Genomic DNA, 23,242 nt, shown 5'->3' with positions numbered 1-23,242 from the left:
CTAGATCTTGCACGTAGCAACGAAGATCCCGCGTGCTGCAGCTAAGACCCGGTGCAGCCAAATAAATTAAAATACAAAACAAAACAGGGACTTCCCTGGTGGCACAGTGGTTAAGAATCCATCTTCCAATGCAGGGGACACAGGTTCAAGCCCTGGTCCAGGAAGATACCACATGCTACAGAGCAGCTAAGCCCATGCACCACAACTACTGAGCCTGCGCTCTAGAGCCTGTGAGCCACAACTACTGAGCCCATATGCCACAACTACTGAAGCCCACATGCCTAGATCCCATGCTCCGCAACAAGAGAAACCACCGCAGTGAGAAGCCTGTGTACCGCAACAAAGAGTAGCCCCTGCTCGCCACAACTAGAGAAAGCCTGCACACAGCAACGAAGACCCAATGCAGTCATTAATTAATTAATTAATTAAAAACAAAACAAACAAAGAAGGACTATACAAAGTGTGAAGATCACTGGATCATCTTAGATGCTGGCAGCCACACTGTCTCATTTTCTAGCTCATCACCTTGACTTATTTTCTGCATGGATTTGACACTACCTGAAATTACATTAATTATTCCTTTGTCTCCCTTCCCCAATAGTGTCATGCCCATAGGGGCTGGGACAGTTTTCTATTTTGTTCACTGCTATATCCTCAGTGTCTCAAACAGAGGTTGGTACATAGTAGGTAATCAATAAATATTTGCTGAATTAATAAATGGAGAATTTACCTTAGGGGAGGTCTTTAGATCATTGAATGAGCTTTTTTTCAGGTGTCCAGGCGAAAGATAACAAGGGTTTGGACTAGGGAAGGATTGGAGAGAAATAGATAGGTATTGATATGGTATCCTGTCCTCTTGCAAGTTTCTGATCTCTCCCTGCTACAATCCATCTTCCAAAGAGAGGCAGAGTGATTTTCTTAACAGATAAATTAAACATTGTCTGTTCCCTCCATAGCGCCATAGCTCCCTAGTGCACAGGATCAGGAATTAAAGGTGACCCAGGAGCTAAATGGGGTGATTTTGGAGGGTTAAGATTATCGATGCCTTGCTCTGGTTGGGGTTAAGGAGAGCAGAGAGCTGCTTTTCTGGATTCAAAAGATCTCTACACACTCTAGGTCATCTCAGACAATATAATTATCACAGCTGCCCACAAGAAACTAAGGAAACTCTCTCATGATGGTAAATAATCGTCATTTATTTTATTGTTATATTCAGTTTCCTACACTCACAGGAATCTTTCCTGGGCCCCAGATTCTTTCTGCAAGTCTCTGATCATGCTTTAGCTGGTCCATGCCTACTCATAGTTCCAGTTTCAACTTAGGCACCCCCTGCTGACCCCACATCCAAGCAGGGTTAGTTGCCTTATCTGGACTCCTCTAGTGTCCCAGACTTTCCCTAGAATTTACTTATTTAGCATATTTATTGTTTATTTTCTGCCTTCCCCTCTAAAGCAGGGGTCCCCAACCCCCGGGCCATGGACGGGTATCGGTCGGTGGCCTGTTAGGAACAGGGACGCACAGCAGGAGGTGAGCAGCGAGTGAGCAAAGCTTCATCTGCCGCTCCTCATCACTCGCATTACCACCTGGACCACCCCTCCCGCCCCCCTGTGGAAAACAGGTCTTCCATGAAACCGGTCCCTGGTGCCAAAAATGTTGGGGATCACTGCTCTAGAATGTAAGCTCCATGAAAGCAAGAAACTTTCCAATCCATGAACATGGTATGTACATGTCCATTTATTTAGATCTTCTTTAATGTGTCTCAACAGTATCTTGTAGTTTTCAGTATAGAAATCTTGCACATCTTTTGTTAAATTTATTCCTAAGTATTTTTTTTGATGTGGACCATTTTTTTTAAGTCTTTATTGCATTTGTTACAATATTGCTTCTGTTTTATGTTTTGGTTTTTTGGCTGCGAGGCATGTGGGATCTTAGCTCCCCAACCAGGGATTAAACCTGCACCCCCTGCATTGGAAGGTGAAGCCTTAACCACTGGACCACCAGGGAAGTCCCAGTATTTTTGTTTTTGATGCTAATTGTAAAGGGAATTATTTTAAATCTCACTTTATAATTGTTTCCTGTAAGTATATTAACATAAGACTGATTTTTGTATATTGATCATGTATCTTGCAGCCTTGCTAAATTCATTTATTAGTTTCAGTAGTTATTTCGATTCCTTAGAATTTTCTATATAAACAATCACATCACAGGAATTCTCTGGTAGTACAGTGGTTAGGACTCCATGCTTTCACTGCTGAGGGCCCAGGTTCAGTCCCTGGTCAGAGAACTAAGATCCCACAAGATGAGCATCCAAAAAAAAAAAAATTACATCTCATGTAAATATTGACAGTTTTACTTCTTCCATCTGATCTTTATGCCCTTTATTGCTTCTTCTTGCCTTATTGCACTAGCTAGGATCTCCAATATAATTTTGATCAGAAGTGGTGGGAGTGGAAATCCTTGATTTACTTCAATCTTAAGGGAAAAGTAGTAAATATTTTACAACTAAGAATGATGCTGGTTGTAGGTTTTTTTGTAGATGCCCTTTATCAGATTGAGGGAGTTCAGGGCAGAAAATTTTATCTGTTCACTGATTTATACCAAATGTGTAGCATAATGCTGTCAGAGAGCAATTTCTCAGTAAACACTTGTTAAATGAATGAATGCATATAAGATGCATGGCACAGTGGCTAGTAATCTGGCATTGGACTTTAATTAACTGTGTGATTTAGGGCAACTAATTTAACCTCTCCTCTTCCTTCTCTGTGAAATGGGGATAATAATGGTATATATTACCTAGGGTTGAGGATTTAATGAGAGTATCCATGTAAAGGAAGAGCACAGTGTCTGACATGGTTAGTGCTCAACAAACATTAACTTTATTACCTCACTTCTCTGAGCCTTATGTTTTTTTTCCTCTATAAAAGAGGGAATGTTCTAATCCTTAACGCCTAGGGTTATGATAGGGTTAAATGACATTATGCACATAATGTGCCTAGCACAATTCCTGGCACAGAGGAAGTCATTAATAAATGTTTGCTATTATTATTTACCAAGTCCCCTACCTATATTGAATGGAGAGACATGGAGATCTGTTGATCAAGGACCCAGTCCACTGGAAGCTCACAGCCTGATAGCAGGGACAGATAAGTATAGAAATCATTACAACACACTGTAATAAGGGCATATATAAAGCCATCTGTGGACCCAGAGGCAGAAGCTGGCTGCTGAAATCTGACAGTTAAATCAGGTCCCTCTCAACTCAGACATTGGCTTAGACCTAAAAGGAAACAGTTGTTTATAGCAGGAAAAATTGGAAACAATCTAGGACTTGGGACAACTTGTGGTACGTCCTTATAATGCATCAGTGTGAAGCTTTAAACTTGCTGTGGAATAGGGGATGGGAACTGGCTGGGGGCACCGGATGTGAATTACTTTCCATTAGACCACTTTGTAACTTGCATCTTGTACCATGTTCAAAATAAATAAAATTTTTAAAATAAAAAAAATTATACTATGGAAAAATATTCAGTGCCACCGGTCAATGTTCACGATTGACCGCTACCATATGAAAAAAGTTAATTTGTCAAACGGCAACCGTTTACACCCGCCTAGAAAAAAGGTGGAATAGGGGTACAACAAAATATTAGCAGTAACCGCTCATTGGTGGGATTAATGTTGAATTTTACTTTCTCCTCTGGGCTCTTCGAGATTTTGCAAAGTTTCTACATCAAGCACCACAAGTTTTGTTTTGTTTTTTGGCTATTAAAGTTATTAACAAAAACTACAAGTCCCGGTAGACATAGCGCCTCCGACGTCTGAAGACCGGCCTTCCCCCTGCGCAATGAACGCTGGGATTCGAAGTCCAGCCCCAGAAGCAAGGTGGGACGCACAGTACCGGCACAGATGACAGAGGAGGGATCACAGCTATTTCAACCAATGAACAGTGCGCACCGGACCTGAGTGGCACACGCAAAACCAATAGATGAGCGGCTAAGCCTGAATGACGTGCGCTTCAGCCTACGGGCGGCCCATGGGGCGGTGCGGTGCGCCGCGGCCGTAGTGCGAACCATGGGAGGTGGCTGGTGGTGGGCTCGGGCTGCCCGCCTTGCCCGACTCCGCTTCCGGGGGGCGCTGCTGCCGCCTCCGCGGCCCCGGAGCGGGGGCGCCCGGGGGTCCTTTGCTCCTGGCCACGGCCCCCGCGCTGGGGCTTCTCCGCCCCCAGTGTCCGAGCTGGACCGCGCAGACGCCTGGCTCCTCCGGAAGGCTCATGAGACAGGTCTGGGGCTGTGGCTGGGGTCGGCCCGGATGGGAGAGGGGGATCCGCATAGCCGAGCTGTCCGCGCGCGCGAGTGGAGGATGGTGGTGGGATTTCTGCTGGAAACGGGGCCCGGGCTCAGGGGGGAGAAGGGCTTCCGTGTAAGCGCAGGCTGCAAGAGCGCAGTCTGTCCGCATAGGAGACGGGCTTGTGGATGGGACCGTGGGTCTGGTTTATGGGGTGCAGTAGGGATTGGAGAGGTTGGTCGGGCCAGGACAGGCAGCCTTATCAAACTGCGCTGTCTGGGTGGGAGAGGCCCAAAGAGGGCTATGGGCGGGGGAGTTGCCTACAAGAGGGGGCCTCGTTGGAGGGGCCAGTTCAGATTAAAGAGGCGACCACTCTGCATAAAGCGGGAGCGTGGAGCCCCACCGAAGAGGGAGGAAGTTGCGGATTAGAAGAGGGAACAACCAATAGAAGAAAATCTCTGGGCTGATTGGAGGGCGTGCTGCTCCCGGCTGCAGGGGGCGGGGCCCCATGTGGGCGGTGGGGTTCCGGATTGGAGAGGACTGGTCTTGTAGGTACAGGACGGGGTAGGGGTGGGGGGATTGTAACCTGACTAGTCCCCGTTAGTGCCACACCAAGGACTTGAATAGATGTGAATGACACCAAGGAAGAGCATACCCAGCAGCAGATAGTGAGGTTTCAGAAAACTGAAGGGAAGGCTGGAGAGAGGCCTGGGGGAGTGTGTGTGGAGGTAACAATTTGTCGGGAGGTCTGAGGAAGAAGTGAGGGGGCACCCCTTGGGGATACACATGTGGGGAGGACGTTGACCAAGATGACCTCTTGGGACCTTCCTGTCCTCAGATTAGGTTCTGAAATTTTGATCTTAGATCCTCCGCCAGATTCTGAAGACTGTCTTGAATCTTTGGTGTTGCAGAGTTTGGGGTGGGGAGGGGCTCAGAGATGGAGACGAGAGAGGGTTTGGGGGGGATAGGGTTTGGTAGGCGGACCGCCAGGACAAGGTGGGGATTTGGGGCCAGACTGGGCGGTGAGATGAAGAGGCGCCCCTCAGTTTGACTGTCTGGGCTGGGGGGCTGCAGAGCAGGGTTTGAGCTGATGCGGATTTCTCCGCCCCGCCCCACCCCCTCCAGCCTTCCTTTCCTGGTTCCGCAATGGCCTCCTGGCATCAGGCATCGGGGTCATCTCCTTCATGCAGAGTGATATGGGTCGGGAGGCCGCCTACGGTGAGTGCAGACCCCAGTGTCGCCCCCACCAGGGAGTGGGGCGCTCCCTCCCCCACTGGGGAAGGTAGACTCCTGCCCCATCCCGTCACCCGCCCCAGAGTAAACGTCGCTAGAACCCCTCATTCTTCCCCCACCGGAAGCTGCCTCACCTTCACTTGTGAGTGTCCACCTTCTACCCACCCCATCCCTACCTCCTGGGCACTGGACCCACCAGAGGGGGTGGCTCAGGGCAGGGCTGTGGGTCCTCATCCTTTCCAATCTAACTTCTCAACAAAGATGAGGGTCTCTGTCCCAGCCCCACCCCCAGCCTGGTCCTGCCCCTGCCCCTCCGACCTTATCTTTGCTCTCAGACCAGCCCCCCACCTCCAAGCCTAGCCACCCCTCCGATTCCTTCTCCTGTCCCCGACCTTGGCTCTGTACTGTCCCTGACCCCTACCCCGCTCTTGAGTGTGCCCCATCCCCTTTCTAACGCCACCTCAGTCCCGTGAACGGCCTGGGTCCCCAGGATCAGCCTCCCTGACGCCGGCCCGCACTCTGTCCCACAGGCTTCTTCTTGTTGGGCAGCCTGTGTGTGGTGTGGGGCGGCGCCTCCTATGTAGTGGGCCTGGCGGCGCTGCGGGGACCCATGCAGCTCTCGTTGGGGGGCGCGGCCGCAGGCGTGGGCGCCGTGCTGGCCGCCGGCCTGCTCTGGGCTTGTGCCGTCGGCCTCTACATGGGCCAGCTGGAGCTGGACGTGGAACTGGTGCCCGAAGACGACGGGACCGCCGCAGCGGAAGGGCCGGACGAGGCGGGCCGGCCGCCACCGGAGTGAGCTGCAGGGCCGCGGCCGCGGGGAACGGCTGGGCACCGGACTGCCGGGGCCCGAGGACCGGGACATTAAAACCTGACCCTTCCCTTGCTCCCGATTCCGAGTGGTGGTTGCTTTTGCGGGGATGCTGAGCGAAGGAGGAGGGTAGGGGTGGAAGGCGCTGGGGGGCACGCGGAGATACCTAAGAAGGAAGAAAAGGAGAGAGGAGCTCCTTGACCCCAGAGAGGAGCCACAGAGCGGGAGCAGGCGTTTAATTCACCGGGGCTCAGAGCCCTGGTCCCCACCCATCCCCCAGGTCCGGCCACGTGGGGGGCTGTTCCAGTCCTCAGTCCCCCTTCCGCTGTACCCTGGTGCCCAGGGGCCCCGGGTAGGGCAGGCCCAGCGCGGGGTAGAAGGCCTCGGGGAGGGTGGGGCCCGGGCCCAGCCTCTGCAGGTGCGGGTACACGAGGCCCAGTTCGGCAGGGCCGTAGCGGATGGTGCCAGGTGCGCACAGGCCCCGCACCACGGGGGGCAGGAAGCCAGTGTGCAGGAGGGAAGGTGGGGGGTCCCCAGGAGGCGCCAGGCCCCACGGCCCCACCAGGTCCTGCTTCAGGGCACCCGCCCGGATGACGGACGTGAACTCGGGCCTCGTTGGGGCCAGGTGGCCGGACGGCTTCTCATCCCCACTGTCCTCCGGGTCTTCAGTCTCCCCCGGGCCGGGCTCCACTTTGATGGGTTTGCCCCGGGGCTGGGGGGCCTTGTCCTCCTGCGGGGGGACGGCCTCCTTTCCTTCCACTGGTGGCTCTGGCTCTGCAAGAGGAAGATTCGGAAGGGCTCCGTGTGTGCGCGTCCCCAGCCCTCAGCCTTCCCATCTGTGGAATAGAGCGGCGCCCCGTGGTCAAGACCCGTGGATCTCTGCTGGAGGGGTTTGGTCCCCTTAGGGGACACTTGGCAAAGTCTGGAGGCATTTTTGGTTGTCACAACTGGGAAGGAGGACACTCCTGGATTCTAGTGGGTGCATGGGACGGCCACCACCACAAAGCGTGACCATGCCCAGATGTCAGAGGCTCATGTCTGGACCCAGGCTGTCCTCTGGAAGGAAGTTCCATATCTGCGCTGGCCACCTATGGCCACCAAGCTCTGCAAACGTGGCGAGTACAACTAAGGAAGTGGAATTTTAATTTTAATCTTACTGTAAATAGCCACAGGTGAAGCTAGTGGCTTCCGCACCAGACAGCACAGGTCCCAGAGGCCACTTGGAGCCTCCCAGGGGCTGGGGTGGGAGGTGGGCTCACCTGTGGGTGCTGGCTCCGGGCTGGACGTGTCCTCATGGGCCACGCTGGCCGGAAGCTGGAAGGCGTCCAGAGGTATCTGGCCCCCCTCGGCTTGACTGGGACAAGACAGATGGGATTGGGAGCTCAAATCCCGGGCCACCCAGCCTCTGGTGAGGAGAGACTCCCTCCTGCCTGCCAGTCCTGTGAGTGTAGACTTCCCCTCCCGCTCTGAGTGTAGACACTTCCCCCCGCCCCCACCCGAGGCACTTAGGACTCATCATTGGACCCCAAACTCCAAGTTGGCTTCTAGCCCAGCTTGGCCCAGTCTCCCGAGGCCAAAACTTTGCAGCCCGCGGCCGCCTGGATGTCACCACCTAAGTGTCCCCCGGGTACCTCATGCTCATCTGACCTCAGCATCTTTCTTCCAAACCTGCTGCTCCTCTCAGAGGCTCAGACCCAGGCCCCGCAAAGCCAGAGATGGCCAGATGGCCGCCTCCCCTCCTCCACCTGTGCTGCCTGGCATTTCCCAGGACCTGCCCCTGGCCTCCCATCCCTGTCTTGTCCCACAGACCTCCCTCTACATGGCAGCCAGAGTGGTCTTTCCAAGAAGCAGATTTGACTGTGACTCTCTCCAGCCCTAAACCCTTCCATGGCTCCCCAGTGCCCCCACCACCATCCTAAGCTTCGTCTCTCGAGACTCTACACTCCAGCCCAGAGCACCCCCTGTAGTTCCTCAGATGGGTCCGGCTGTGACCCTGAGCCTTTGCCTGTGCTGTGCCCTCGGCCTGGAACGTCCTTCCCACCTCCAGCTTCTTTCCATCATCTGCCCTGCTCTGTGGCGGCCCTCCCCTGGTAAGAGCCTACCATGGCTCCCCAGTGCCCCAGAAGCACCCTGGGCCTGAGGCCACTTCATATCTGCCTCTTTCTCCCTGGAAGCGCTTGTCACTCCGCCACCCATCCCTGGCCTCCTGCAAGCTCATTCCTCCTCCAGGCCTTTACTCTCACTGGACCCTCTTCCCCTTCATGTTTTCACCACCACTGCCCACATCTGTCCTTTTCTAGAAGCCCTCCCTGAAGAGCCCCTACCCGAAGGTGGGCAGAGCTGGCAGAATCTTCTGGAGGGAGTTCTGAGCGCCCCGTGGGAGAGGAGAGGGGCGCAACCCTCACCTGAGCACGTAGCTGACCCAGAGCACGTGGCGCTCTCCAGGGCTCTTCCCGCTCATGGCCACGGTGGCCACGGACTGTAGCCACACGAAGCCCCCGGCGCGCTGCAGCCAACGGTAGTAACCGGTCATCACCTGGCCCTTGTCCAGCACTGGGCCCAGCCCAGGGACCGGAGACACCGGAAGGGATGGGGTAGGGGCGGGATGAGGTGAGAGGGGCAGAGAGAGATAGGCAGTGGGAGAGAGGTGGACAGGGAGACGGGCAGAGAGAGAGCAACAGGGAAACAGGAAGGGTGAGACGGTGTGGAGAAGAGAAAGGCAGGCAAAGAACAGAGAGGGAGGCAGAGAGAGCCCGAGTCAGAAAGACGGAGCGGTAACCCGGCATCAAGGCCCCTGGATTTTGAAGGGTGGGTCAGAGCTACCCCACGGCTCCCCTTACTCCCCACGCCCCCATCCTCAGCCATTGCTCAGAGTCTCCTTGCTGCTCTTCCTGTGCTGAGTGGAGCCCCCGGAGGTGGCAGGAGGAGGGACTGTGATCAGCCCGGGAGAAGGACTTCCAGGGAGTGGGACAGTGGGGGTGCTCAGGTCTGGGGTGAGGGGTCCTCACGGTCCAGGTGGCTTTGGCGGATCCTGGTTGCATCCTGTCCGTGGACAAACTGGTAGCAGCTGCGGCCCACTAGCTCCGAGGGCCCCAGGTCCATGTGGTCGCTGACTCTGAGGGCAGGGGGCAACAGAGAGGAGGGGAGAAGGGGTCCCAGACCATGGGGTGGGGAGAAAGAGGCAGGATTGGCTCTGGAATCCCTCAGGGTCCAAACCCTGGCTCTGGAGTGCTCTGGGTCTCAGTTTTCCCCTCTGTAAAATGGGTGGGAGAATATTTAAAATAGTAGTGTCCCTCCTCGGGCAGCTATGGGCATTCAAGCAGACGGCACTCCTGGGTATGGGGTGGCCCGGCCACTCCGGAGGCGCTCGGTGCTTGGAGACTCTTTCGCTATTTAATTTCCCCCCACTGCGTGGTGCGGGAGAGTTGATGAGAGATGAGAGGCCGGAGAGGCAGAGAGAAATAGGATCAGGGAAGGGCGGAGCTCTGCTGAAGGGAGGGCCTGGGTCTCTCGGAATCGAGCACAGCCCCGCCTCCATCCCAGAGGCTCCGCCCCAGGCCCCGCCCTAGCCCCCGCCTTCACTCCCTCTTCCAGTTCGCCCTCCGCGGCTTTCCCTCCTCCCGCGGCTCCCCAGGGCCTCGCCCCCACCCCCGCCCCCGAGCTCCTCTGACTTCCTGCCTACCCCCCTCTCCCGTGCGCCCCCATCCTCCCACCTCAGCCCCCAACCCCGGTACCTGCTCTCACAAGCAAGGATGGTGAGACCCAGGCTGAGTCGGAAGACGATCATGTGTCCGTGCAGTGGCAGCTCAGCCAGTGGGGCCGGGGGCAACGTGTGGCCAAGGGCCACAAGGCCCAGGGCGCGGGCCCGAAGGCGACCGGTCACATGGATGACCTGCAGGTGGCAGGCGCGATCGGAGGAGGGCAAGGCGGGGCCAGTGGGGCGGGAGGACCAGGGGGGCCCGTGGACAGAGCTGGCGTGAATACAGGCGCTCTCCTTGGGCCAGGGAGGGGACCCGGGAGTCAGAGGCTGGGGCGGAGAGCTCACACCCACCTTGTACCCTGAGGCCTTGACGTGCAGCCCCCTCTTGGTGAGGGTGGATTTCATGCGGATGAAGAAGGAGCGCTCCTGGACCCGGGAGGAGGGGGGCACCTCGATGGGGCTGGCCTCTGGGACGAAGAGTGAAGGAAGGTTATGGGGTCCTGAAGAGGACACACACGGGCCACCCCTGCCCTCTACAGAGCTATCCAGACACAGGGTCATGGCCACAGTGACACAGACGCACCTACTGGTTCTACAAGCCCACTGACATCCTACATCAACCTCCCCTCCCAGCAGCACCCAGCCTGGTCTTTCTAAAGCTCAGATCTGACCCCATCCCTCCTCTGCTCTGAACCTGCCATGGCTCCCTAGTACCCTTGGGGGAAAGCCCAGCTCCTTCTCACCATGGCCTAAAACTTTGGCAAGAACTGCCTCCTGCTGACATCATCTCTAGCCACAACCTCCAGGTCTCAGATCAGACATCTCCTCCAGGAAGTCCTCCCTGACCCCCAGGCTGTGTCAGCTGCCCCTCTGGGGTCTCCTACCCCAGCCCTGCCCACTCTGGGTCATCACTGTCTGGGGACAGGGTCAGTCTCCCCCACTGGACTGTGAGCCCCGGGAGGGTGGGGCTGGGGCTCTTGTCACCACTGTGTCCCCAGCCCTGCCCAACCGAGGGCTGAGCACAGAGTGGGGGCTTGGGCTATAGCAACAAATAAGCCACACAAATACAGATTATTCTGTAAACCCTGTGAAATTGTCTTATAAATATGCTCACACCCAGATGACCCTGTGCCTCAAACTGAGGTGTAAATATAATCACACTCCCTAACAGTCCCACACGTGTCACAAACATCTCCCCAAGCTTGCAAGCACTGCTGATAGCTCAGATGGTTTGGGTATTAAGCAAACTCCATATAAGAAAAGGCTATTTATGAGAAAGATAACCTCAGTCCCCCAATATCTCAGAGCTAAAAGGGTAATCTCCAACACCCTCCCCAAAATGGAGTGGAATTTTCCACTGGAGAGTAGACGCACAGGCGCTGGAGTCAGACAAGCCTGGGCTGGAGTCCAGCTCAATCACTTACAGCTGACCTGGGACACAACCTCTCTATGCTGTGCCCCAGGTTCCTCCTCTATAAAATGGAGATAGTCATAGCTCCTGCTTTGTGGGCTTGTGGTTAGGATTTAATAAAATTATGTACTTAAAGGCAGGGCACGTGTAAATGCCCAATAAGCACACGTTGTTATTATTATTTACCAAAGCCTGGTTCCATCTGTCACCCACAGGCACCCACCTCCACTCTGCAGCCAGAGGGGTCTTTCTAAAGTTCAAATCTTGGGGATCCAGGCAATCTTAGGGAGCCACGTCTCGCTACCTCAATTTAGACTCTGATTCATTTTACAAAAACTTGCTTGCAAAACTCTAACAAGAGTGTTTTTGTATAAAGCAGACATAGTTGGATACATTGTACTCAGCATCCCCTAAGCTACCCTCAGGCCTCTTTCTTTGGGGATGCTGAGAATTACCGATCTCAGGGGTATCCGCAAGCGAGGAGGATGAGGACGAGGAGGAGGAAGAGGAGGGGACGGAGGGCGGGGTGGGGGGCCCGGGGGTCGGGGCCCGCAACCCCAGTTGCTCCAGCACCTCGGAGTGGTCCCCCGGATGAATGTAGTCGAAGAGGCTGCTGCCCGTCAGCTCCACCTGCCGGCGAAGGAGGGGAATGCAGGGGGCGGGTGAGGTGCGCGCGCAGTCACTCGCCCTCCTGTTCTGCCACAGGCTCACTCGCCAGCAAGCAGGTGTGTGTTTTTATTAGAAAATAAATATATATATATATTTAAACCATTTTAAAGGAGGATAAAAACTTAGGCGCTTCCCGTGCCCTCCCACTTCAAACCCAGAGATTATTAAGGATCTTCTGCCCCTGCCTACAGTATAAAGAAGCTGTGTATGTGGTTGGGATGGGGGTGTCGTAAGCCTTCATATACGCAGCTCTTGCTTACTCACTCACCCCCATACAGCAAACAACTGCGCCCTGAAATGACTCACAGGATGGAAATCAGGACACAAGCAGTGGAATGGCTTTCAAACTCTTTAAAGAGTTAGAACCTTTTAATTAGACAGACTTTACATTCAATTCATCCCTCAAATCTCTCACAGTAGCGCCCTTACCTCCACACCTTCCCAGTCCCCGCACCCATCTTCTCCCTGCTGTGTTTCTGTCCCAGCGTCCTCACTGGTCTTCTGGCCTTCAGTCCCCACGTACATACCCCTCCCTAAGTTACTCCCCTGACCATGGCCCTCCTCCTCTCAGAAACCTCCCATGGGGCTTTCCTCGTGGCGCAGTGGTTAAGAATCCGCCTGCCAATGCAGGGGATACGGGTTTGAGCCCTGGTCCTGGAAGATCCCACATGCCGTGGAGCAACTAAACCCGTGCGCCACAACTACTGAGCCTGTGCTCTAGAGCCCGCGAGCCACAACTACTGAGCCCACAACTACAGAAGCCCATGCACCTACAGCCCGTGCTCCGCGACAAGTGAAGCCACCGCAATGAGAAGCCTGCGCACCGCAGCGAAGAGTATCCTGCTCACCACGACTAGAGAAAGCCCGCGCGCAGCTACGGAAAGCCAACGCAGCCAAAAATAAAAATAAATAAAGTAAAATTTTTAAAAAAGAAAAGAAACCTCCCATGGCTCCCACTGCCCCTGGGCTTGGGGTCACATGCTTCCCTCTATCCCTCATTAAACACCCCCACACACACACACACCAGCTTTGAGCCTTTCCCCCCACTCTTCCTCCCTCCCTTCCTCTTGCCCATATTCTCCCTTCAGGGTCTTCCTCCTCCAGGAACCTCCAACAACTCACTGAAGAGCTGCTCACGAAGGCCAAATACCAATGCACTGAATTTTCTAAATTTACCATTTGTCAAAATCTTTGTAACAATGATAAAAGTTGACAGCAATTTGTACTGATTGCATTGGCAAGGCCTAAGATGCTGCAAAGAGACAAGACTCCAGGGCTGGGGGCTTTTGGCTTCTCTTTGCCCTCCTTTTACCTTTCAGCCACCAGCTGCAGGAGCTGGAACAGAAACAGTGGGTTGAAATAAAGGCAAAATGAAAACTAGTCAACTAAAATGCCACAGAAAATCTTCCAAGCTGGAAACCCCAAGCCCTTGGGGTACGAATTGCTGTAATCCTTTAAAAGTGTTAAGAATAAACAAGTTTTGGTAAATACGGTACAGTTGGCAACGCCTCATAGGCAAATTTTTCTGCTATTTTGCTCTCTCCAAATCGACCTCTTACTTTAATAACCCTCCTCTGCCTGGGAGGAGGAGCCATGTTAGGGGCCATGTGGGGTTCCAAGGAACACACTTTGGGAACCAAAGATCCAGTCCTTTTTTTTCATGCTGGGATGGTGAGGCCAGGAGAGAAGAGGGCCGGCAAGGGAGATGGCAGCTGAGCCAGTCCAGGCAGGCTGCTGCGGGCCCCTTACCTGTGAGAGACCCAGATAAATGGAGACTGTCTCTGAGATGTAGAGGAACTTCCCTTCCTGGTTCAAGGCAAACACGAAGCCGTCCAGGGACTAGAGTGGGGAGAGACGGGGTCGGGGAGAGGAGGGCCTGGCATCTGTAAGAGGTTCTGAAATCTGGATCTCCGCCTGGGATGGATTATTCTGGGGTAAGGCGCTTCAGTGGCCCTGGGGGGAGCAGGAGGGGGAGCCTGAGCATTCTGCCTCCCAGTTCTGGGGCTCCCCTACGGGACTGATGCTGGAGAAAAGGGTGCGGTTCTCCCGAGACGGCCACCAGGTGGCAGCAAGGAGCAGCAGGCAGGGAAGGGGCCTCACCTGCAGGATGTGTCCTCCCAGGTGCTGCTCGAAGACTTCGGAGACCAGCGCCACGGGGCCCCTGCGGCCTGGGGCTGGGGGAAGAGGGAGGGGTGAGGCCAGGGCCTGTTGGCCCTATGAAGAATCGAATAGGTGGTGTGAAATAAAGAAGCATGGGGGGTTTTCCTGGTGGCACAGTGGTTAACAATCCGCCTGCCAATGCAGGGGACATGGGTTCGAGCTGCGGAGCAACTAAGCCCGTGTGCCACAACTACTGAGCCTGAGCTCTAGAGCCCGCGAGCCACAACTATTGAGCCCACGTGCCACAACTACTGAAGCCTGCGCGCCTAGAGCCTGTGCTCCGCAACAAGAGAAGACACCGCAATGAGAAGCCCGTGCACCGCAACGAAGACTAGGCCCCCGCTCGCCGCAACTGAAGAAAGCCCACGTGCAGCAACAAAGACCCAACGCAGCCAAAATATTTTATTTATTTATTTAAAATAAATAAATAAATAAATGAAAGAAGAAGCATGGGGAAAGGCCTGTTGAAGGAGGAGGGGGTGTTTGAGCTCAGACCTGAAGGGTGAGAAGGAGGCAGATAGGAGACAGAAAAGGAGAGAGACAGAGAGACAGAGAAAGAGACATTGAGAGACAAAGACAGACAAATAGATGGACAGAGAGATATAAGGAAATAGAGAAAGAAATAAGGACGTTACAACTCAACAACAAAAGGATGAACAACGCAATTCAAAAATGCGCAAAGGATTTGAACAGATATTCTTCCAAAGAAGATGCACAAGTGGCCGATAAGCACATGAAAAGATGTTCAACATCATTAGTCATTAGCAAAATGCAAATCAAAACCACAGTGAGAGATCACTTCACACCCGCTAGGATGGTTCGAATTTTTTTTTTAAATAGAAAATAAGTGTTGGCGAGGATGTGGAGAAATTGGAACCCCCGTGCATTGCTGGTGAGAATGTGCCACTCTGGAAAATAGTTTGGCAATTCCTCAATAAGTCAAACATAGAATTACCATATAACCCAGCAATTCCACTCCTAGGTATACACCCCAAAGAATTGAAAACAGGTGCTCTAACAAATACTTGTACATGAATGTTCATAGCAGCATTACTCCTAATAGCCAAAAGGTGGAAACAACCCAAATGTCCATTAACTGATGAATGGATAAATAAAATGTGCTATATTCATAGAATGGAAGATTATTCATCCATAAAAAGAAATGGAGTACCGATCCATGCTACGACGTGAATGAACTTTGAAAACATTATGCTAAGTGAAAGAAGCTGAACACAGAGGCTACACAGTGTAGGATTCAATTTATATGAAACGTTCAGAAGAGGCAAACCCAGAGATGGAAGGCAGATCAGTGGTTGCCAGGGGCTGGGGGAAGGGGTAGGAGGAATGGGGAGGGACTGCTAATGGGACAGGGTTTTTGGAGGGTGATGAAAATGTTTTGGAACTAGATAGAAGTGCTGGTTGCACAACATTGTGAACGTGCTAAGTGCCACCGAATTGCACACTGTAAAACAGTGAATTTCATGTTATATAAATTTTACCCCAATAAAATTTTTTTTAAAAGAGAGAGGGGTAGAGACATATATAGACACAGAGAAACTGAGACAGAGATAGGTAAAGACAGAGAGACATAAAGAGATGGAGGGACAGAGAGAAACAGATGTACAGAGACAGATACAGAGAAAGTGGCAGGAAGACAGAGACGGAGAAGTAGACAGAAAACAGAGACACAGGGCGACCCATCCCCCGCAGTGAGGAGCAGAGAGCTCCAGACATCCATGCTGGGCGTGGGCAGAGGCCCTGTGTTCCTGGACTCTGTTCCCACCCAGGATGCCCTCCCTGACCCTGCAGAGAACGACCCCCGCAAGGGGTCCCTGCCCAGATTGGGGAGCCAGTGACCTCGAGGGTCCCCAAGCACCTGGTTCCTGCAGGGCCGAGGGTCCAGTTCTGGTGTTAAGCCCCAGGACTGTTCCTCCCTGGCTGTGTGCCCTGGGACCAGTGCCTTCACTTCTCTGTGCCTCAGTTTCCTCCTCTGTCAGGTGGGTTTGCTAACGAGCTGATCTCACAGGGGTGTTGAGCATTCAGTTGGCTTAGGGAACTGAAAGGGCCTACCAGGCGCCCGCATGCAGCAGGTGCTCTGAAACAGAGCTGGGATCAGTATTAATAGCGTGATTACTATTGTTATTTCCAGACCATCAAAACACCAGGCGGCGAAACACCACCCCCTCCCCCCAATCAGGACGCAGCTCCCAAGCCCCGCCCCCAGCCCCTTAATGTTTGGTCTCGCCTCCTCTCCCAGGAGCACCCCCAGCATCCCCACGGCTGTTCACACCCTTTTTCCACCCCCGCCTGGAACTCCAGGAACAATAACGGGGGGTGTGTGTGATGGGGACCCCTCCCCCGAGATGCAGCGGGAACCAGCCGGGTGACAGGCGGGAACAATGCCGCCTGCTAATTGTCGCAATTTTCCCCTGTCATTTTTGCTAATTCCTTCATTTTCCCTCTCACAGGATCAGCCCAGGTCAGACTGAACGGCTGCAATTAACAGCCTTAATGGGCACGTCGGGAGGGGGGTGTGTATAGGGGGAGGGCTCAGCCACTTGCTGTTCCCTCATCCTTTCCCCGGCCTCTGTCCCCATCCCTGACTGATGTGTCTTATTACCCCCGGCCTCCCCCTGCCCCAAATCCACCAACTCCCTGACTCCTCTCTCTGTGTTTCCTCCTCTCTCCCACAAATACCTCAACTCCTGTGTCCGCCAGATTCAGCTGTGGGCCCTTCCCTACTCTCAGACCTGCCCCCTCCTCACATCCGGACCCCAACCATCATTCACTCATTCAACAAACATTTGCTGAGTTTCTTATCAGAGCCTGCCTCGGCTGGAACAAAACTGTCCCAGCTGTCATCTTCCCCCACACACAGAGGGGGCGCTGAGGGGCCGAGGGGAGAAGCCAAGACTTCTCCCAGGGGTCCCCCTCCACCTCCCATTCTCAACTGCCCTGAGGGATTTGCTGCCCTGGGCTAGGGCAACTAATGAAGGGCTGGGACTTCATTAGCTTTGGAAGTCTGGGAGAGGGAGCCCCCGCCATAATCAGAGTGCCTTGCTCCCTGGGAGCAGGCCTGAGGACTGGAGTGGGTGCATTTCTGGCTGTAATTTCCTCAGCTGCATCTGTGAAATGGGTCTAGGGCTGGAGCTGAATGGGTTCATGCATGCAAATGGCACACAGCCAGGTACACAATAGGTGAGTCCTGCACTATTCTTATCAGAATAAGCTCTACTTCAGGCACCTCTACCTTTTGGGGAGGCTTCCTTACCATCCGCCTTGACCCTCGCTTTCTCCCACACCTTCACCCATATTCTGCAAGTCCTGAGGCTGGACCCTCACTGCATCACCTGAATCCGACCACCTCTCACCCCACTGCCCCTACCCTGGTCTAGCTGCCCCACCTCCCGCCTGGACGACTGCACTTGCCTCCTCACTGGGCTCCCAGCTTCTGTCCTCACATCCATCACCTCTGTAACTCCCATCTCACTCGGGGTAACAGCCAAAGTCCTCACCACGGCCTGAGAGGCCCTGCAGGACCTGGCCCCTGACCCGCTGACCACTTCCTGCCTCACTTACTCCTCTCTGGAGCCCCTGACCTCACAACTGTGACCTGCATGTAGCAAGCTGATTGCTGCCTGCCTCAGGGCCTTTGCACTTGCTGTTCCCTCTGCCTGGAAAACTCTCCTCCCAGCTTTTCTCCTAGCTTTTGCTCCCTCACCTCCTTCCAGTCTCAGCTCAAAGGTCACTTAGAGAGGCCATGCCTGACCTGTGAGTTGTGATGTCCCCCCTCCTCCCCTCAAGCAGTTCTATAGTCACCCAAGAAATATTTAGTGACCCCTTACTGTGCCCCAGGCACTATTCTAGGCTCAGCACACAAAGTGCTGTAGGGGAGAAACACAATAAACAACAGAAATAAAAAAATATATAATATTAGATGATGATTAGTACTATGGAAAGAAATAAGGCAGGAAAGGAAGATAGGACATGCTGGGAGCAGGGGGTTGTCTTTTTTTTTTAAGCACCTACTATATGCCACGTGCTATTCTCTCTCTCTCTTTTTTTAAAGTCTTTATTGAATTTGCCACAATATTGCTTCTGTTTTATGTTTTGTTTTTTTGGCCCTGGGCATGTGGGATCTTAGCTCCCTGACCAGGGATCAAACCTGCACCCCCTACACTGGAGGGAGAAGTCTTAACCACTGGACCACCAGGGAAGTCCCAGGGTTGTCATTTTTAATAGAGTGGTCAGGGAAGGCTTGACTGAAAAGCTCACATTCTAAGGGAAGGGAGTTCCTGGTGGAAGCCCAGCAAGTGCAAAGGCCCTGAGGTGGGAACAGGCTTCTCTGAACAGCAAGGTGGCCCATGTAGGGGAGGGGGTTGAAGAGGCCAGAGGGGTGGAAAGGTGATATCAGGGAGGTGGGGGGCAAGGGACCTACCATGTCAGGTGTGTAGGCCCACCTTTGAGGGCAGGGACTTTGTCCTCTTCCCTGCTGTGTCCCCAGCACCTAGAACGGTGCCTGGCACAGGGAAGGTATTCACTGGGCATTTGTTGAATGAATGACAAACACTGATAGGAGATCAAGGCTGTCTCCTCCCCAGACTTAGAGCCCCCCTGGCTAGACTTCAACATCTGTCATCCCATTTCACTGATGGTAGAGTAAGGCCCAGAGAGAGGCCGAGACCTGCAACATAGGACCCATCCCTGGAGACCCACAAGCATGCCAAGGATGGTGGTTGAGAAGGTGGGCTCTGGAGCCAGGCCACTTGAGTTTGAATCTCAGCTGGGCCCCTTCTCAGTTGTGTGACCTTGGGCAAAGAGCTTCACGTCTCTGGGTCTCAGTTTTCCCCTTCTGTAAAATGGGAACATAGCATTGCCTCCCTCCGAAGATTTTTGAGAGGATTAGCAAGTGAATTTGGATGCAGCACTCAACACCGTGTCTGACTGGTATGTTACTGCTATTATTTTTGAGGAGAACGCGGGAGCCCCCTCCTTTACAGAGAGCTTGAGGCAGAATGCTTTGCTCTCTGACAGCAGCTAATTCACTGTCCTCAGTTTTCCCATCTGAACTATTGTAGCAGGTGCTTGGCCTCTTGTTGGGGTCCCGGGAGAGCAGGAAATGCTCCCAATTTCTTAATTTTGTGGGTACAGCGGGAGTCCACGCAGTTCCTCCCCCGCGCACTGTCCTGCCCCTCCCCCTTCCCACGTACAGGCAGGGAGGTTGCTGAGGTCAGTGGTCTTGAATTAGCCGTCCCGGCAAGCACGGAGGGGGGAGGCCGGACGCCGGTGAGGCTCTCTCAGCGTCTTCCCCCTTTCTCTCCCCGGGGCTTGGGGACAATAGACAAGATGTTTATCCCCCGCCGGCGCACATGTTGTTCGCGGTAATGACAGTAATCAGCGGCGCTAATGCCGCATTCTCTCCGCGCCAGTCAATTCGCCTAATTACCGCCTGGGAAGCCGGATTATTTAAATTTAAATGGTGATTTATTGCGAGTTTAATCAATGCTATTTTCTCTCCCCCCTCCCCCCTGAGACCAGGGCAGGAGGGGAATTGGAGCCCCTCCAACCCCACCTTAAGGACAACCCTTCGGAGGGGGGGGTGGAAGTAGCCGAGGGTGCCCTGTCCCTGTCACCTGCGACCTCAGATGAAGACGATTCTCTCTCTTCTCGTAATAGGAGTAAAGTAATAAAACATAAAATAGAAGTAATAACAATAACATAACACTTCTGTATAATGAAGTCTGAATAATAATGAAAGTAGATATCTATCTATATATCTGTGTTTTACATATTCTATATTTTAACATATTATTGATTGCATTTCGTTATTGTGTCTTGGTCAGTAGGATGTCAGCCTGTCCAGGGCAGACACTTTTATGCAGCTTGTTTTCTGCTGGATCTCCAGGGCTCAGAACTGTAGCAGGCACACAGTAGATGGTCAATAAACCTGCAGGTAACCATTGATAACAGTGCTTGCTAGACATTGATCGTTTACTCTGTGCCAGGTGTGTTTAGGGTCTTTACACATACACATATTACCTGGTAGATCTTCTCCTCTTCTCAGCCCTGCGGGTGGGGGTGGGGCTTCATCATGATTCCCATTTCACAAGTGAGGCACAGAGAGGTGAGGCGACCTGCCCAGGGTCACAACGGTGGGGAGTGGCTGAGTGGGGACAGGGACCCCCATCTTTCTGAAGCTCGCCATCTTACCTGCCATATTATCCTGTCTCCCTCCCGCATCCCAAACTGGGAATTCAGACTCTAGAGGTTCCCTCTGGGGTCCCTCAGGTCTGAGTGCGGGAGTTTCTTGCCCATTAGTGGATAGGAGGCCCAGGCTGGGTCCCCCCTGTCCCGCCCATGGCGCTGTGATAATCTCCTTTGTGATAATAATGATTCATTTTCCCTGATAACAATAAGAGCATTAACTGGTTGCATGATCCAGTGTGGCCAGGCCTGTGATTAGGCCAGAATTCATGAAATCGTCCCTACCTGGTGAGCCCGTTTTAGAGATGAGTAAACTGAGGCTTGGACAGTTGAAGCCGCCTGATAGGAACACACAAAAGGTCTGACTCCAAATCCTGTACTCCCTCAGGATGCAGGAGCTGGGAGAGAGCTGGTGCGCACCCTCAGATACCGGGTGCCCTGCACCGGGGGAGCGCGCCTGGACCCCCCCCACCCCTGCGCATGCGCACTCACCTAGGCCAACCTGCGGCCCCGCGGACCTCAACCCCCAGGGTGGCGCCCCGAGAGCGGCGAAGCGGCGCAGGCGGAGGTAGGTGACGCTGAGGCGCACGATGGACGCCTTGTCCAGCTGGCTGGAGATGGCTCCGGGCAGCGGGAGTAGCTTGGCCAGCTCGAAGAACTCCAGGTTCTCCTTTCCGCGCCTCGAGCGCGCCGCGTTACGGGACTTCTCCTTGCGCTGCGCCTGCAGGCTGGGCGGGCGGCGCGGAGGGGGCGTCAGCGGGGCCCGGGGACTCAGGGGTCTGGGGTTGGGGGACGAGCCTCGCCTCCTGGGGCCTCGGGAACGGGACGGGATGTTGAAAGTGGATTCAACACTCCCGAGGTGGGGCAGAGCCTGAGTGTGACTTCTACACCCGGCCGTGGAGCGGAACCTGGGGTGTAAATTCTGGGGGAAGGAGGAGGAAGAGGAGAGAGATAAGAATGTTGGGTAGGAATTCCGAGGAAGGGGGCTAGGAACAGAACGCCAGGTGTGTGGGGTGGGTGTTACAGCACAACGGTTGAGCAACTCCGGGTAAGAAATTCTGGCCCGAGGGGGCGGGGCAGAAGGTGAGTGTGAATCCTCCCGGGACACCGCCTTGGGGGCGGGACCACAGCCCGAGGGGCGGAGCTTTGCTCACCAGGGTCCGGGCGGGGTCTTGACCACAAACCCCGGCAGAAAGTCCCAAGGGACGCTGCCGCCGCGACCTCCCCCGCACCTGACCTCGCCTCCACCGCCACTGCTGGGGTAGGGGGCTGCCATCTCCGCGGAGACCCGCTCAGGCGGGCTCGGAGCAGCCTGCGGAACTCGAGAGCCGCGTCTCCTGCAGAGGGAAGGAGCGGGAGGCAGCGCTCAGCGCCCGAGGGGACAGGTGGGGCACCTGCTAGGGAAACCGAGGTCCGCGTGGGGCGCAGGGTCCCAGCAAGGAGCTGCGGCTAGATGCTGCCTCAGTTTCCCCTCCCTGGGGGCCCCGCTACACAGTCCGCAGCTCTCACCGCGCCGGGCTCTGGGAGAAGCTCAGGACGAGGACGTGCCCCGCCGCCGCCTCCCCCGCGCCGCCCGCTAGAGCGCCCGCCTCACGCCCGCGCCGGGCCGGCTCCCGCATACCAATAGGCGCACGCGGCGCGCATACGGATCCGACCGGCCCGCGCGCTGCGTGCCAAGCATGCCCAAGCCGGGAGGGGGGCGGGCGCCTCGCCGGGGCCCGGGCGTGCCCGGCTGCAGCCCCCAGAGCCCTCTGCCCCGGGGAATCCGCCCCCAGAAGCCCATCCCAGGAGTCCGGTTCCTTGCATCTGCCGTGCGCCTATTTCCCGGGCTGGGCTAAGGAGGTAGGGGGGACAGAGGCCAGGGACCCCACCCTATGCTCTGCCCAAGGACCACCCCCAGCCCCTCGGGGGTGATGCCACGTGTCTGGGCAGCCAAATCTCCGCAACCACAACTTCCTCCCCGAAGGCCCGGACATGCGAGCCTCAACCCCAGATGCAGTGGCCAGAGCCTCAGCCCGAGGACGCCCCCAGGATGGACCAGACACTCGGGGCCCAAGTGTCCTAGTATCCAGATCCCCCAGAACAAGGAACATGTTGAATTCGGTCTTCATTCCTCCAGGACTAGGCATTCAGGTTCCACCCCCGCTCCCCATATCCACACCTCCCCCAAGCCTCCCCAACCAAGTGTCCCGATGCCCTAGACCTTGGCGTCCAGATCCCCCAGCCCCCTATTTCTCCAGGACCCAACATCTGTGCGCCCCCTCCCTCAGCCTCGGGATACAGGCGTTCCGATGCCCTAGCTCCAAGCACACTGGAGTTCCGGTCCCCTTTTCCTCCAGGACCCAGGAGTTCCCTGTCCTCTCATGCCAGCCCCCAGGCGTTCCCTACCCGCAGTACCCACAGCCTCGTTACCTGGCCACGGGTCAGGCTCCGGGCACGGCGTGGGGCCGGCCGGGCGGCGCAGCAGAGGAGCGGCCCCATAGACCCCGGGGCGGGCCGGGCTCGGCGAGTCGCGCGGGCTGTGGCGCTAGGCTCTCAGCGCCCACCGAGGCCTCGCAGACTTCGAGATGCGGGGACAGCGCTGGCGGGCGGGGGCGGGGCCTGCTGGAGCCCCGCCCACAGACTCTCCGCCCTTGGGTCCAGCCCAGCTCCAGCCACTCTGGCCTTTTCGGTGGTAGGGGTTTCCAAGCAAGGGAGTCCCGGGCTGCTCTGGTGTCCGAGTCCCCTCACCCCACCAGAACGAGAACGTCGAAGTCAGCTTTCCCACCCCGAGAGA

At 55.0% G+C, this 23,242-nt stretch overlaps 2 protein-coding genes across 2 annotated transcripts; one reads left to right on the top strand and one right to left on the bottom strand.

The window, feature by feature from the left end:
* Nucleotides 1-4,032: 4,032 nt before the first annotated feature.
* TMEM160 (transmembrane protein 160) lies at nt 4,033-6,398 on the top strand. Its single transcript, XM_004271122.3, has 3 exons — nt 4,033-4,276; nt 5,407-5,499; nt 6,045-6,398. The coding sequence occupies exons 1-3, from the start codon at nt 4,069-4,071 to the stop codon at nt 6,308-6,310; spliced, it is 567 nt and encodes a 188-aa protein (XP_004271170.1). The 5' UTR covers nt 4,033-4,068; the 3' UTR covers nt 6,311-6,398.
* Nucleotides 6,399-6,542: 144 nt separating this feature from the next.
* NPAS1 (neuronal PAS domain protein 1) lies at nt 6,543-23,052 on the bottom strand. The gene is made up of 12 exons (XM_004271123.3): nt 22,879-23,052; nt 21,621-21,803; nt 20,959-21,194; nt 14,203-14,276; nt 13,852-13,941; nt 11,889-12,063; nt 10,374-10,489; nt 10,057-10,214; nt 9,331-9,437; nt 8,728-8,875; nt 7,582-7,676; nt 6,543-7,096 (listed from the first exon to the last, which is right to left on the bottom strand). Exons 2-12 carry the CDS (start codon nt 21,740-21,742, stop codon nt 6,633-6,635), a joined length of 1,785 nt encoding a protein of 594 aa, XP_004271171.1. The 5' UTR covers nt 21,743-21,803; nt 22,879-23,052; the 3' UTR covers nt 6,543-6,632.
* Nucleotides 23,053-23,242: the final 190 nt, after the last annotated feature.

The sequence above is a fragment of the Orcinus orca genome, chromosome 20, assembly GCF_937001465.1.
Source record: "Orcinus orca chromosome 20, mOrcOrc1.1, whole genome shotgun sequence".
NCBI lineage: Eukaryota > Metazoa > Chordata > Mammalia > Artiodactyla > Delphinidae > Orcinus > Orcinus orca.
Note: the sequence above shows the minus strand (reverse complement) of the source record. Positions and strands in the feature narration are given on the sequence as shown.